We start from the raw sequence: 15,993 nt of genomic DNA on the forward strand, positions 1-15,993 counted from the left end.
TGATATTCAAATTCCACCTTTATTTGTGGTCAACTAGGTCACATAGTGAGGCGCCAGTGAGGAACAGCTAAGTAGTTATCTTGACACATGCCTCGAGTACACTGAAAATAAAATATTAGATTAATATAAAAGGATGCAATTCTCATACAGAACCACATGGCATTTTCATTCATAAAATATTGGTTCCATGGAGTGTTTCACATGTCCAGGACACTGATGCAGCCCTTGCTGATGGGAATGCCCCAATGCAGCAGTCAGCCATTGCACTCGCAACCCTGAATGGAAAAAAATGTCCATCAGCAGGAAGTTCCTGCAGTAGAGTTGAGCAGATCTGTGCCCATTCTAAACTCTGCTGCCCATTTCGAGTTTTAGTTCCTGAAACAGTAACCTGGTGAATGGGCAATTAACTGTAGTGCAGGCACATGGTTAATTACCAATGGAGCAAAAGCACTGTTGGTACTACTTAGTAGGAATGCTTTACGATCTATGTAGAGCTAATATAATTTTTCCACTATGAAAAGCTTCACATGTAATCTCTGATGAGACACGTACCTTGCATCTCGTTGATCTGTCACATGCAATTTGATTTTTTGTCACAATCCAGTTAGTTTTGTTCATACTTAAGGCCGCTTTCTGCAGATAGACCCGTATGTTTTCCAAAGTAAGTCTAAAATCCTCCACAACATTTGTTTTTGTGAAAAATGTCCCTGAAACAACTGCTTACAAATATTGTTCATAAACACATTAATATCTGATTAAATAAGCTGTAACCTGGGGTAGAAAACATGCTGTTATAGAGAATCTGTAAAAAATATCCGGCATTTTTATTTACAGCGAGATAGACAACTCTCGCACCTTATTTACAAGAGGCAGTTAGCGGTGGATGGCCTGGAAAAGTACAAGTAAGCTCATTCTGTACATGCAACAAACTTTATCACACATTAAAACAGCACTCCACCATGGAGAGTACTGTACATGTAATGGAAGTGGAAGCGTCACATCCAGTTTAACAATTTTGAGGAGAGCAGAATCACCCTCAGCCAGGACCACTGGCTCACACAAATTAAAATTTTGTCTTTCTAAGAGATGAAACAAGAGAGTGCAAGAATCCAACAGAGTTCAACGGTGAGCACCACAAGGTACCATTTATCAAAGGAATAAACAATCCAATGATATTTAATCCACAGAACTTGTCTTTGCCAAGATTGTTGCTACAAATTCCTAAGACTGCAGCTGAAGCAACAAGACAGAAATGTTTCACGAATATTTCATGAATTGTTTTTTAAATAAACTAAGTGCCTCCCTTGGAACAGCTCTGAACTACATTTAAGTTTCTTGCCTTTGAATTATTCTATTAAAAGAGTTGATTTCAGTTTCAGCACTAACAAGAGGTGTTTTGGGAATGAAACCCTCGCTGGAGGGTCCTGAATATCTTCAAATCAAATCTGTCTCTCAATTTTGTTGTTGCCAATCATGAATGTCAGTTTCTCACAAATGCCTGCTGGATGCCACACTTGCTTCCTAGACTAGTGTTTTGTTTTCCAGTCCTTACTGATACCTCAGTGACCGAAAGAATCCTTGGTAAAGCAATTGAACCTTAAGTAAGGATGAGTAGCTGGGGCACTAAACTCCGCTCCATGTATTTAATATAATGATATACGGAAATCAAGCCAGGGGAAAGCAAAGAGTTGGGCACATAAAGTTACTGTGAGAAGCTCAGCTGTTGGTCAGCACTAATTCATTGATCAACCAGTCACATTTTCTCTTACTGCCCTGCTCGCAGTGTGAGCAGACAGCCTGTAGGCACAGACCCACCACTGATATCATTGCTCAGTAAATCGGTCACATGTCAGCTCCTTCCTCTGGGTACGAGTGCTAAACAGACTGCTGAGTCACCACACAAAGCAACTGGATATCTCAACTCTTTCAGTTGTAAACTGGTCCACAGTTTGAGTGATGCACCTTAAGCTCAAGTTTCATTAAATATAATCAGTATTGATGTATATCACTGTGTGGCTTGGAGCCCATAAGCGACCTTTACATGGAGTTACCAGGCATCAAGTCCCTGGTGTGAAGCAGTAACCATGTAGTGCAGTATTCAGGGTTCTTGGATCCACCCTATGAATTATTTATTTTCCCTGAGTCGGGATGTGTGGAGAGTCAGTAAGAGCTCCCGTCATTCATTCACCCACCACCACTGTCTGTATTTCCACATCTCCATCCTGAGTAGCAATCATATATTCATCAGTGTGTTCCAAAATCTCAATATTGTCAGCTGCCACCACAGTGACAGTGTTGTGACTGGTCTCTAGGCTGCTATCTGTCGTCAGGGCCTCTCCTTCCTCAATGCTTGAGGCCAGAGTCATTGCAACCTGCTCAGTGAGGCTATCAGGAGTTGCTATGGTGATTGCATCCGCTATTTCCTCATTGCTCTCTTCCATGGAAACATTTTGGACAATGATCTGATGGCCAGAATTGGCCTGGTTCACGATTTGCTGCACAACTTTCATGATCTGGTTGTCAACCTGAAAAGGAAGTCAAGAAAGCTGAACACCAGAGACATTGATGCCAGAGAGGCCAAATGGAAACATTTGAATAATGGGTAGTAAAATCAAAGAGTGTAAATCCAGGAAGTGACCAATTTTCTCTCTTCTAGAGTCAAAGAGCAACCACAAACCACCAACCTGGTGTTTAGAGCCTTGGATGAGAGTTTCCATGTCACTGCCTCCAGCAACGTCAGCAGGAGCCTAGCAAAGAAACACGAAAGCAAAAGGAATGTTTAATACGACAACTTGACATAAATTACTCCCAACTCAAGACGTACACACTTTTAAAAAAATAAATTTAGAGTACCCAATTCATTTTTTCCAATTAAGGGACAATTTAGCGTGGCCAATCCACCTACCCTGCACATCTTTGGGTTGTGGGGGTGAAACCCATGCAAACACGGGGAGAATGTGCAAACTCCACACGGACAGTGACCCAGAGCCGGGATCAAACTTGGGACCTCGGCGCCATGAGGCAACAGGGCTAACCCACTGCGCCACCGTGCTGCAAGACGTACACACTTTGGCCCCAATGCAAATCACACCTACATCACTGCCTCAATGCTATTCACATGTACACAGCAGTGCTCTAATGAAAATCACATGCATTCACAGCTACCCTCACACACACAGTAAATTTGGACTGATTACTCACACACAACTCGCATGCAGAGTAATAACCACACACATTCAATTCACATGTACAGTAATAACCCACACAACACATGCACTAGCCCAGAAGCAACTGATGTACACTAATAACGAACGTTCCTTCAAATTCCCATTTGCTGTGCATGGCAATTTGCGGCACTTTGCGGTTCCTTTACACTTAGTATAAAGTCGCACATGGGCACATCTCAAAGGGAACACTTCATGTGCATGGTCTGTTTGCCGGGATTCATGCAGCTCAAGTGGGAACATTGCTAATAACACACAAGCAACTCAAGTACACAAATATCTTGTCACAGTCCATATGTACACTAATAACACATAGATCATGTACACACATAACCCACGCAGAGATCAGATGTGTACTGCTGCCCCATGCAACACATCATGGTCAGTTACACTGGAAGAGCTCAAAGGCTGTACCACCGCTACCATTCTTCAGAAGTGTGCTGAAACCCAGTATTTTTGAATGTTGCGAGTGCCCCGAGTACCTCAATAATATACTCCTGTGTATCGGCTACCACTGAGGAGAATTCCACCAGCACCGTATGGGGGTCGTCAGTGATGATAGTTGCAGCAACGCTATCTGTGGGCTGGTTATCTGGCGACACCTCTAACTGTTCCAGCTCTTTGCACCCAACATGACAACCTCCTCCAGAGAGAAGAGAAACACATTAATTTCAAATAAATTACATTGATCAATTCAGCACATTAAACTTGTCCACTGTTCAGTTAGATCATGGTCGATATTTATCTTAACTTTGTTCTGTAATTAGACACTCTTCCAACAAAATCTATCAATCTTAGTGTTTTGGAGATAGAGAGTTCCAGATTTCTACTATCCTCCGTAAGAAGAGGTGCTTTACGCCATCACCCAAGATTGGAGAATTCCACCAGCACCGTATGGGGGTCTATGCCCCTTTGAGTTCTAGACTCCTCCACCAGAGGAATGGACTTATCTCTTCCTACCCCATTGATTCATCTGATCATCTTGAATACATCAAGTATATCACCCCTTAATCGTCTAAACTTAAGGAAATAAGCGCATAGTTTTTGCAACCTGTAATTTAACTTTTAGCCAGGTTTAATTCTGGTGCATCCCCTTCAAGGCCAATACTTACTGAGATATTACTCCCCAAACGGAATGCAATACTCTAAATGGGGTCTAAGCAGAGCTCTACATGGTTGAGATCAAAACCATCTTCCTTTTTATGTTTTGTACCTGTCCACTAGCTTTTAGCAATTTCTGTATTTGGACTCTGAAAGCACTATTCCACCACAGTTACTAGCTTCTTAGCATTTAGAAAATACTCTGATCTATCTTTCTCGGGTCCAAAGTGGATGACCTCGTGAATCTCCACATTGAAATTCATGTGCCATTGTTTAGCTGCTACCAATGTCCATTTGCAACATTCTGCTCACATCTACACTATTTACTGTATCACCTAACTTTGTACTGTCAGCGAATCTAGATTTATGTTTCTCTATTCCTTCATCTAAGTCATCTATAAGGATAGTGAAAAGCTGACCACCCAGTACAGATCTCTGGGGTACACCATAGTTACATCTTGCAAATTGGAGTATATACCATTATTCCTACTCTGTCGCTACCAGATTCCAACATATTAGGGGAAAATGTTTTTGAAAATAGTGTTAACTAATTTGATTGAGATTTTCGAGAGGATCGAAGAGAGTAGTATGGTTGATGTGGTTTACATGGACTTCCAAAGAGGCATTTGATAAAGTGCCCGATAATAGATTTTTTAGCAAAGTTGAAGCCCATGATTAAAAATGCCAGTGGCAACATCGAAATTAAGTTGGCTGAATGATGGGAAACAGAGTAGTGAAGAAGTTTTCTTTTCAGAGAGGAAGGTATACAGTGGAGTTCTACAGAGTTGATATCAGCACCACCATTTTCCTTGATCATTATTAATAATGTAGAATATGGTGTACAGTGCATGATTTGAAATTTTGTATTCGGCACAAAACGCAGATGTACTGTGAACTGAGAAGAATAACGATAAACTTCAAGGCGACATAGATGGGAATGGACAACCACGTGGCAGATAAAATTTCATGCAGAGAAATCTGAAGTGGCACATCTCGGTAAGAAGAATGCGGAAAGGCAATATAAAGTATAAAATAAAGGATACAATTCTAAAGGGGGTGCAAGAGCAGCTGGTCCTGGGGTATATGTGCAGAAACTGTTGAAGGTGGAACAGCAGGTTGAGAAAGTGGCTAATAGGGCATTAGGGATTCGGGCCTTTGCAAAAATAGGCAAAGATTATTAAAAGAAAGTTCTAAATGCTGGTTCAGCCACTTAAAAGGATATGAAGGCATTAGAGAGGGTTCAGAAAAAATTTACAAGAATGGTTCCAAGGGCAAGAGACTTCAGTCATGTGGACATTTTGGCAAGGCTGAGGCTATGGGCAGCATGGTGCAGAAGTGGATAGCACTGTGGCTTCACAGCGCCAGGGTCCCAGGTTCAATTCCCCGCTGGGTCACTGTCTGTGCGGAGTCTGCACGTTCTCCCCGTGTCTGCGTGGGTTTCCTCCAGGTGCTCCGGTTTCCTCCCACATTCCAAAGACGTGCAGGTTAGGTGGATTGGACATGATAAATTGCCCTTAGTGACCAAAACAAAATGTTGGGAGGGGTTACTGGGATAGGGTGGAAGTGAGGGTTCAAGTGGCAGACTCGATGGGCCGAATGGCCTCCTTCTGCACTGTATATTCTATGTTCTATTCTAGGGGTATTAAAATTCACGAGGAGTTTGGGCCCTATAGATCAGCTTGTCCAACTCACAAATCTATGTGGCACCCAGAGCCACTGTTCAAAATACCGGAAAGGCAGGTAAGTTATGTTGAAGATTCTGAAAAGGGCTGCTTTCTCACCCGAATCAAAGGCTGTTTGTCACCCGAATTTTCTGCTCATAGACTCACGAGTGGTGGGAGAGAACTGTAATTCTGAGAGAACAGCAAACACTGGCAGCTGTGGGGGAAGAGCGGGGCTGCAGGGGCCCGTGGGGGGGAGAACAGCGGGACTGGGGGGAGTGCGAAGCCCAGGTGGGGAGATTGGGGCTGCAGGGACCATTGGGGGGGGGGGGGGGGGGGGCGAGGCTGCAGGGATCATTGGAGGGGTGAGCGGGTAGGGCTGTGGGGCCATTTATGGGGGAGGGGGGGAGAGAGCGGGGCTGCGGGGGCCATTTGTGGGGGGGTGGTGTGAGCGAGGTTGCGGAGGCCATTGGAGTGGGGGGGATGGAGCGGGGCTGCGGGAGGCCATTGGGTGTAAGCCGGGGCTGCAGGAGCCTGTCAGGGTGAAAGAGGCTGTGTTGGCAGGGGAGGGGTGTCATGGCTGGTTGCAGGGCCCGGGTGGGGTGAAGAGACTCCCTGTCGGTGAGGTGGGTGAGTAAGTGCGCGTGAGAGACTATGTGTAAGTCAATGGGAGTGCGTGCAAATGTGCAAGTGTGAGAAGGCGTGTGCAAGTGAACTTGCAGGTAAGCACATGACTGCGTGCAAGAGTGAGTGTGGTTCATTCAGTCTCAAGATTCTCATTCATCCTCACCAATACACTTTCATCCGCTCTCACATTGGGTGCTGAGTACCCAGAGAATGACAATGAGCCAGACACACTCACCTTCACACACTCCAATAGTCATCGTCATAGAAACATAGCAAATAGAAGGCTCTTCGAGCCTGTTCCGTCATTCATGATTATGCCTGATTCCACCTCTCTCCCCATATCCTTTGATCCCCTTCGCCCCAAGTGCGATATATAACTGCTTCTTGAAGGACTCCGGTGGAAGCCATGAGCTGATGAGTCGCACACAAAGTGGTTCCCGCTTGGAGGCTTAGGTTTTGACCCTTTCTACTCAGTTAACAGGTGGTTTTGGTGGGAAACAGGACAAAGAAATTGAAGCTTGTTGGTTTCTCCTCCGATGTGGAATGTTGGCGTGTTATAAAACCAGGCAGAAATCGAATGAAGCTTTCGCTCAAGAACTGGATGACCCTCGTGGCACTGCGAAAGTATTGCAGAACTGGCTGTGTCGTCATTGCCCTCCCCACTGCCCATGGAGCAGGTAAGTTCGGGAGAATTTAAGGAGCACCGGCAGGAGATGCAAGAGGGCCTGCCAGGGCGATCAAGGCAGCAGGAGCTCCTCTTTGCAGGGCTTTGGAGAGGGTGGAGAAGCGAATGGAGTCGCGGCGCACGACAAGTAGGCGGATTCCGACCACAGTGATCGCATTGTGTCTCTGGAGGCAGAGGTAAGAGTAGGCCCACAAAGTGTTGAAGACGAGAGTGGATGACCAGGAAAATTGATCCAGGGATCAAAACTTAAGAATAGTTGGGCTGCCGGAGGGGGTCAAAAGCATGGGCGCCACCGACTATGCGGAGAAGCTGGTTGGGTCACCCGATACACAAATATCAGGATATTGAGGCTGACTTGGCTAAACGTCGAGCAGGCTTCAACAAGGCCAAGGCTCTTTAGGTGTAAGGTTCGGTTAGGGATGCTGTATCCGGCAAAACTGGGTCACATTCAAGAGCGAAGAACATTACTTTAATACCCCGGAAGAGGTGAATTACTTTGTTAGGAAGAATGGTTTAGGGAAGGGCTAATGTTGATAAGGGGGGGGGGGTGAGTAGATGAGAAGTGGCTCGTTGGGTGGAACATTCGGAGGGGAGAGGTAATAAGCTGGTGACGCAGATGTCTTTGTGGTTAAGTGTAGGGGGGGGGGGGGGGGGGGGGACAGAGGTGGTGGCCATCTTGGATGGGCCAATCCCGATGAGAACTTCCAGGGCTTAGTTCTAGAGAGATCCCAGTATTAGGTTGGGATGGTAGACCTTAGCAGAGATGGGGGGTGGTAAGGGTGAAGGATCAGACGAGGCCAAGGAAGGGATGGTGGCCGCAGGCTTTCCACTCAGGTTTTGACTAAAGGTCAAGCTTGATTGATTGTGATCCTCTTAAGTAAGAGGGTGGCCTTCACAGTGGCCAGCATAGTTCTGACCTGGAGGGGTGGGGGAGGGTGAGTGCACTGATGCGATGGTGAGTGGATTGCTGGCAGGGCGGGGCCTAGGTGGTCTTAGTTAACATTTATGCACCTAACTGGGACAACATGAAGTTTATTAAGAATGAGCAGGTGGCCATCCCAAATCTTGATTCCAATCAATTGATCTTGGGGGCGGCGGAAGGGGGAGATTTCAACTGCATTTTGAACCCAAAGATGGACAAATCGAGCCCCGTCAATAGTAACATCAGGAATAGCTAAGAAACTGGGGGTATTCAGGAACAGAAAGGGGGGGGTGGACCCATGGAGGTTAAGGCATCCAGGAGAACGCGTTTTCCTTCTTCTCCCACGTACATCGGGTATAGTCCTGAATGGACCTTTTTGTGGTGGGGAAATCGATACTCCTGGGGATTGTGGGGGCAGAAAAGACGGCAACAGTGACATTGAACCATGCGCCACATTATGTGAGCGTGAGGTTTGCATCAGGTTGAGCCCAGCGGTCCCCATAGAAGTTAGATTTGGCGCTCCTGGAAGACAAGGCGTTTTGTGAGAAGGTAGCCTTAGCCATAGAGAACTACGTGGAGTTTAATCAGAATGGGGAGGTTTTGCCCTCCACCTTCTGGGAAGCACCGAAGGCAGTGGTCAGAGGGGAGGTAATATCATTTAAGGCCCACAGGTTGGCAGGTTGGAAAGGCAGAGGTTGGTGATTTTATCCTGGAAGTGGGTCAGCGATATCCAGCAGCCCTAACCGAAGAGTGATTAACGGAGATAAAGAGGTTGCAGCTGGAGTTTGATCTGTCATCGATTGGGATGGCGATGAGCCAATTGCGTAGCTCATGGGGTGTATTCTATGAATATGGGGAGAAGGCTAGCTGTCTGTCAGCTCACCAGTTGAGGCGACAGGTGGCTACATGAGAGATAACCCAGGTTAGGGACGTGGGGGGAGTGCTGGTGACGGCTCCGGATAAAATCAGTGCAGCATTTGAGGCATATTATCAGGAATTTTATAGGTCCAAGACCCTGGCAGAGGGCTCAGATGAAGAATTAATAGATGGGCTGGACTTCCCGACGGTGGAGAGGGGAGGGGACAGGGGTTGGAGGGGAGAGGGGTTGGAGGGGACAGGGGTTGGAGGTGCCATTAGGGCTGCAGGAGATAATGGAATGCATTGGGTCTATGAAATTGGGGAAGGCACCGGGGCCAGACGGCTTTCCGGTGGAATTTTATACGCAATTTGCAGCTTTACTGGCACCACATCTACTCAGGATGTATAACGATTTGTTGGCACAGCGGGGGGAAATTGCCAGACACACTGCCATAGGCATCCATCTCCCCGATTCCAAAAAAGGATACAGATCCGATGGAATGTGGGTATTATAGAACCATTCCCTAGTTGAACATGGATGTGAAGGTGCTAGCAAAGGTCTTGGTGAGGCATCTGGAGGGGTGCGTTCTAGAGGTAGTCTCCAAGGGTCAGACCGGCTTTGTGAAGAGGCGACAGCTGTCGAGTAACGTTAGGGGCTCGTAAATGTGATTATGATTACACCTAGGGGAAAGGTGCCAGAAGTAATTATTTCAATGGATGCAGAGAAGACTTGCGATCGGATGGAGTAGAGGTATTGTTTTGAGGTCCTGGGATGGTTTGGGCCAATGTTCATCTCCTGGGTGAGATTGTTACATTCCGCCCCCACGGCAAGTGTAAGGACAAATGTGCTGAGCTTGGGATACTTCTGGCTGCATAGGGGCACAAGAGCATGCCCGTTGTCCCCGTTGCTATTTGCAATAGCTATCGAATCCCTGGTCAATTCACACTTAAGTTGTCAAAGGAATGGAGTGGCATTGAAAGGGGGGGTTAGAGAGCATGGGGTGTTCCTTTACGCGGACAATTTGTTACTATGTGTTTCGGATCTGCTCTCATGGGGTGGATAATGGGGTTTTAAAGAAGTTTGGATCATTCTCAGGGTACAAACTACAACGTGGCCAAGAGTAAGGTCTTCCCGGTGAATTCCCTGGGTGGGGTGCAGACTTGGAAACCTTGCCATTCGAACTGACCAAAACAAAATTCAGGAATCTTGGTATTCAGGTGGCACATGAGTGGGCCCTGATGCACAAATCGAATTTGGCCAGCTTGGTGGAGGGGGTGAGAGGGGTCCTGAAGAAGTGTGATGTTCTCCTGCTTTCTTTGGCATGTAGAGTACAGACCATAAACATTCTCCCAAAATTCCAGTTTGTGTTTCTAACCTCCCAATTTTCCTCCGTAAAGCATTATTTGAGAGAGTGGATCAGTTAATTTTGGCATCTGTCTGGACGGGCAATAGACCTAGGATTCGGAGAGCCTTCCTGCAGAGGGGGCTGGCACTGCCAATTTATTGTATTATTACTGGTTGGCGAATGTAGAAAAGGCCTGCAGTGAAATACTGTATCGGGTGAACACAATGTCCTCTTGTGCCAGGATGAACCCGATTCATTTTAAAGTGGTTCACATGGCTCATATGACTAGAAAGCATATGAGAGGTTTTTCCCAGATGTGGAAAATAGGTGCGAGAGGTGCTCAGGGGGGCCGGCGAACCACGTGCGTATATTTTGGCCCTGCCCAAAATTGCCATTGGTGTTTGAAACTCTGTCAACGACCGCGAAGGTAAGATTTGAGCTGTGCCTTTTGGTAGCAATTTTTGGCGTATCTGGAAGGGTCGGGGGCTGATGTTGTGGCCTTTTCCTCTCTGATTACCGGGTGATGGATACTACTGGGATGGAGGTCTGCAGTGTCACCAAGGGCTTTGGCATGGTTGGGGGTTATGGCAGTTTCTGCAAAAGGAAAAAATTAAATTTGCCCTTAGGGGGTCAGAGGAGGAATTCTACTCAAGGTGGAGGCCGTTTATCTCTGCTTTCAAAGGTCTGTTTGTTGCCAGCAATTGCAGGGGTTTTTTGAAGGGTAAATGTAAAATTAGTCAATTTATAAAATATAAAAGTACTAACTCTCTGTAATATGATTGTGAGTGTTTTTTTATGTTTGTGGAAACTTTTGCATTGTTTGGAATCAAATATATATTTTTTTAAATAACTGCTTCTTGAAAACATAATGTTTTGGCCTCAACTTCTTTCTGTGGCAACAAATTCCACAGGCCTACCACTCTCTGGATGAAGAAAATTCTCCTCATTTCAGTCCTAAATGGGCTACCCAGTATCCTCAGACTGTGACCCCTGGTTCTGGACGCCCCCACCATAGGGAACATCCTTCCTGCATCTACCCTGTCTAGTTCTGTTAGAATTTTATAGGTTTCTCGGAGATCCACCTCACTCTTCTGAACTCCAGCAAATACAATCCTAACCAACTCAATCTCTCCTTACACGTTGGTCCTGCCATCCCAGGGATCAGTCTGGTAAACCTTTGCTGTACCCCCTCTATAGCAAGAATATCCTTCCTCAGATAAGGAGATCAAAACTGCACACAATACTCCAGGTGTGGCCTCACCAAGGCCCTGTATAATTGTAGCAAGACATCCCCGCCCCTGTATGCGAATCCTTTCGCTATGAAGGGCAACATACCATTTACCTTCTTCACCATCTGCTGCACCTGTATGCATACCTTCAGTGACTGGTGTACAAGGACACCCAGGTCTTGTTGCACATTCCCCTCTCCTAATTTATGGCCATTCAGATAATAATCTGTCTTCCTGTTTTTGCTACCAGTGGATAACCTCACAGTTATCCAAATTATACTGCATCTGCCATTCATATGCCCACTCAATCAACTTGTTCAAATCACACTGAAGGATCTCTACATCCTCCTCACAGTTCACCCTCCCCCGCAGCTTTGTGTCATCTGCAAATCTGGAGATATTATATTTTGTTCCCTGATCTAAATCATTTATGTTGTGAATAGCTGGGATCCCAGCACCAATCCCTGCCATATCCCACGAGTCGGTACCTGCCATTTGGAAAAAGACCCATTTATTCCTACTCTTTTTTTCCTGTCTGCCAACCGGTTTTCTATCCATCTCAACACATTACCCCTAATCCCATGGGCTTTAATTTTTCACACTAATCTCTTATGTTGGGCATTGTTGAAAGCCTTCTGAAAGTCAAAATAAACCACATCCACTGGCTCCCTTTCATCAACTCTACTAGTTATATCTTCGAATAATTTCAGTAGATTTGTCAAGCATTTCCCTTTCATAAATCCATGCTGACTCTATCCGATCCTGCCACTGTTTTTCAAGTGCTCTACTGTAAAATCTTCGATAATGGATTCTAGACTTTTCTCACTATTTTTTTTTTATGTTTTAAAAAGCCTTTATTCTCATCTTGCTGTACACCAACATCTACTGAAGAAAAAACTAGTTTTATTCAGTGACGCTCACAACCTCAGTTAACAGCCAATGAAGTACCTTTGATGTGCAGTCACTTTCGTGTAGGAAATGGGTCAAGAAATTTATAGGCAGCAAGGTCGCCACAATGAGAAAATGAGCAGACAATCTGTTTTAGTGCTGTTGTTTGAGAGATATCTACTACCAGGAGACCATGCTCCCTCTTTGGAGTCACCTGGGTGTGGGCAAAAGTACCTAGGGAGGTGGGCAGCAAGAGTGAACTATATCTTCACCACTGTCAAATCACAACACCCTCCCCCCTCCCCAAAATACTACTGCTGATCATGCTCATCCTGGGTCAGTACCAGTTCACACATGAGGACAGCTGGACATACTGAGCACCAGCTCAGCACTGCCCACATGGCACTCTCTGCAAGGAGTCCTGAGGCAAAGCATATCTTGATGTCTAGTTTGTTTATTCTAACCAGGCCTGCAGTCAATGATCCAAATTCTGGGGAATACTGAGAATTTCTCAGTGTTCCCTTGTTAATTAGACTTTCTCCCTCACCCTTCAGCTTGAAAAACCACAAGGCACAGGAAATGTGGGTGGACAACAACAAGGTGTGGGCACTGGGGCTCCTGTGGCCTTGGTGAGTGATGGGACAGACAGACCGTCGCATTAACTAATGACATTTAAAGATCGAGAAAGAAATAGAGATCAACAGCAAAAGACACAGTGCTGAATTCTCTGGTTGGTCTCACCAGCGGCATCTTCCGGTCCTGTTAATGGCAACCCCCACGTTGCGGGGTTCCACAACGGCGTGGCTGGGGAACAATGTAAAAGGCTGTTGACATCGGCGGTGCTGGAAGACCCCCAGCTTTTCTCACTATTAACATCAGGCTTGCTGGTCTATAATTCCCTGTTTTCTCTCCATCTCCCTTTTTTAATAGTGGGGTTACATCAGCTACCCTCCAATCTGTAGGAACTATTCCAGATTCATAGAATCTTGGAAAACCACCAATGCATCCACTATTTTTAGGGCCACTTCTTTCAATACTCTGGGATGTAGATTAATTATACTTATTAAAATGATCAATTTATTACCTTGACGTTGCTTTATTTTTGCACAGCAAGTTGTTTCTTTTGTTCATATCTCCATTTAAAAAAAAATGCAAGTTTAATGTTGTGCCAAACTTACCTTTCCAAAATTTGCTCATCGGCCTCAGTGAGAAGAAAATGGAAATGTGGCCACCCATGCATGAAGGTTGGACAAGCCAGGTGTAGATAGAGATAAACTGTTCTTATACGTAGAAGGGTGAAGAACTAGAGGACACCAATTTAAGGTGATTGACAAAAGAACCAGAGGCGACATAAAGAAAAATATTTGTTCATTCAGTGTCTGGTTGGGGCAGCACGGTGACGTTGTGATTAGCACTGCTGCTTCACGGGTTCGATCCCAGCCCCTAATCACTGTCCATGTGGAGTTTGCACATTCTCCCCATGTCTGAATGGGTCTCACCCCCACAACCCAAAGATGTGCAGGTTAGGTGAATTGGCCACGCTAAGTTGCCCCTTAATTGGAAAAAAAAAGAATTGGGTACTCTAAATTTTAAAAAATGAGGGGAGAAAAAAGTGTCTGGTTAGTTTCTGGAATGACTGCCTAAAACTGTGGCAGTCTCAGATTCTATCGCAGCTTTCCACAGGGATTTGGATAATTATCTGAAGAAAAATTGTTTTGCAAAGCTCTAGGGGAAGGCAGGGCAGCTGAATTGCTCTTACAGAGAGCTGGAATGGATACGATGGACTAAATGGCCTGCCTCTGAACTGTAATTATTTGCAGATTATATTTAACAGGAAGTTTCAGCACCTCCCAGCAAAACCATTAGTTTTTGGCTGTCTAGGTTTTAGCATTTTGAGTTTCCGTCCAAAACCTCACTAACTCTCCGTCTCTCTCTGCTCCTTTAAACACTCCTTAAAACCCACCCCTCCTCTTTGACCAATCGTTTGGCCGTTTGTCCTAATATCACCATTTGTCAACTTTTGCCTGATTATTCTCCCGTAAAGCACAATGCAACATTGTACCACATTAAAAGTGCCAAATAGCCCATATGTCCGGGACTAGGATGAGTAGGTTCTTCGGGGGTGAGGACAGGTGCACCAGATGTTCGGGGAGTCCTGCGAACCACGCCCATATGTTCTGGGCATGCCCAGCACTGGAAGAATTCTGGAAGGGGGTGGCGGGGACGGTGTCGAGGGTGGTTGGATCCAGGGTCAAACCAGGGTGGGGACTCGCGATTTTTGGGGTTGGGGTGGAGCCGGGAGTGCAGGAGGCGAAAGAGGCCGGTGTCCTGGCCTTTGCGTCCCTAGTAGCCCGTCGAAGGATTCTGTTACAATGGAAGGATGCAAGGCCCCCAAGCGTGGAGACCTGGATCAGTGACATGGCGGGATTTATAAAATTGGAAAAGGTCAAATTTGCCCTGAGAGGATCAATACAAGGGTTCTATAAACGATGGCAGCCTTTTCTGGACTTCCTGGCTCAGAGATAGGTAACTGGGTCAATAGCAGCAGCAACCCGGGGGGGGGGGGGGGGGGGGTGCATTATTGTAGTGTTTATTCTGTAACTTTATAGTGTGTTAATTTGCGTTGTTGTTAAAATGCTGGGTTGTTCATGGGGATGGGGCGAATGTATATGATTGTTAATATTATTGTTATTTTCGGTATTTTACTAAGGTGCGTTATTGTTGTATAAAATCAAAATTTCTCAATAAAAATTATTTTTTAAAAAAAATTAAAAGTGCCAAATAAATACAAGTTTCTGTTATTAAAAATAATGACAGGAGCTCAAGACCAATTTAAGCAAATGGGAGATGTAGATTGTTAAACTCTAATCCCACTGTGATGCCCTGCATCCCTACCAGGGGCACACCTGATCTCACACCCACCTTTGGCTCGTAAATGTCGATTGAGGGTCCCATGTTCAGCAAAGCCTCGACCACATTTGTAACACGTGAATGGCTTTTCTCCTGTGTGGAGTCGCACATGTCGAATGAGGGAGCCCTTCTCTCGAAATGCCCGAGTACAGTAGTCGCATGCAAACGGCTTATCCTCAGAGTGTGTCCTCAAATGAACCTGCTGTGCATTCTGGAAAAGAGATATAACCATTAGAATCGAACAGTAACTAGATCTTTCTGCACTGTACAATCACTACTCAGTGTATGAAGAAAAAAAAACATGGATTTATATTGTGCTTTTCACAACCATAGGACATCCCAAAATGATTTCCAGCCAACACAGTACATTGGAATTGTAGTCACTGTAGTAATGTAGGAAACAAGCAGCCAATTTTCACGCATAAAACGTCCACAAACCATGTGTTAACAACCAGATAATCTGTTTTCAGTTATGTTGATTGAGGAATAAATATTGGCCAAGACACTGGGGATAAATCCCCTGCTCGTCTGTAATCGTGCCG

General features: G+C 45.5%; 1 protein-coding gene across 2 annotated transcripts in view; it reads right to left on the reverse strand.

Annotated features, from left to right (window-relative positions):
- Positions 1-15,993, reverse strand: part of e4f1 (E4F transcription factor 1) — a 45,006-nt gene continuing 29,013 nt past the window's right edge. For both annotated transcript variants that reach the window (XM_038820140.1, XM_038820139.1), the window contains exons 11-14: positions 15,464-15,662; positions 3,707-3,867; positions 2,685-2,747; positions 1-2,525 (exon numbers count right to left, since the gene is read on the reverse strand). In XM_038820140.1, coding sequence (XP_038676068.1) covers positions 2,181-2,525; positions 2,685-2,747; positions 3,707-3,867; positions 15,464-15,662 — 768 coding nt within the window. In that variant the 3' untranslated portion in view covers positions 1-2,180. The remainder of the gene's footprint in view (positions 2,526-2,684; positions 2,748-3,706; positions 3,868-15,463; positions 15,663-15,993) is intronic.

The sequence above is a fragment of the Scyliorhinus canicula genome, chromosome 15 (genome assembly GCF_902713615.1).
Source record: "Scyliorhinus canicula chromosome 15, sScyCan1.1, whole genome shotgun sequence".
Taxonomy (NCBI): domain Eukaryota; kingdom Metazoa; phylum Chordata; class Chondrichthyes; order Carcharhiniformes; family Scyliorhinidae; genus Scyliorhinus; species Scyliorhinus canicula.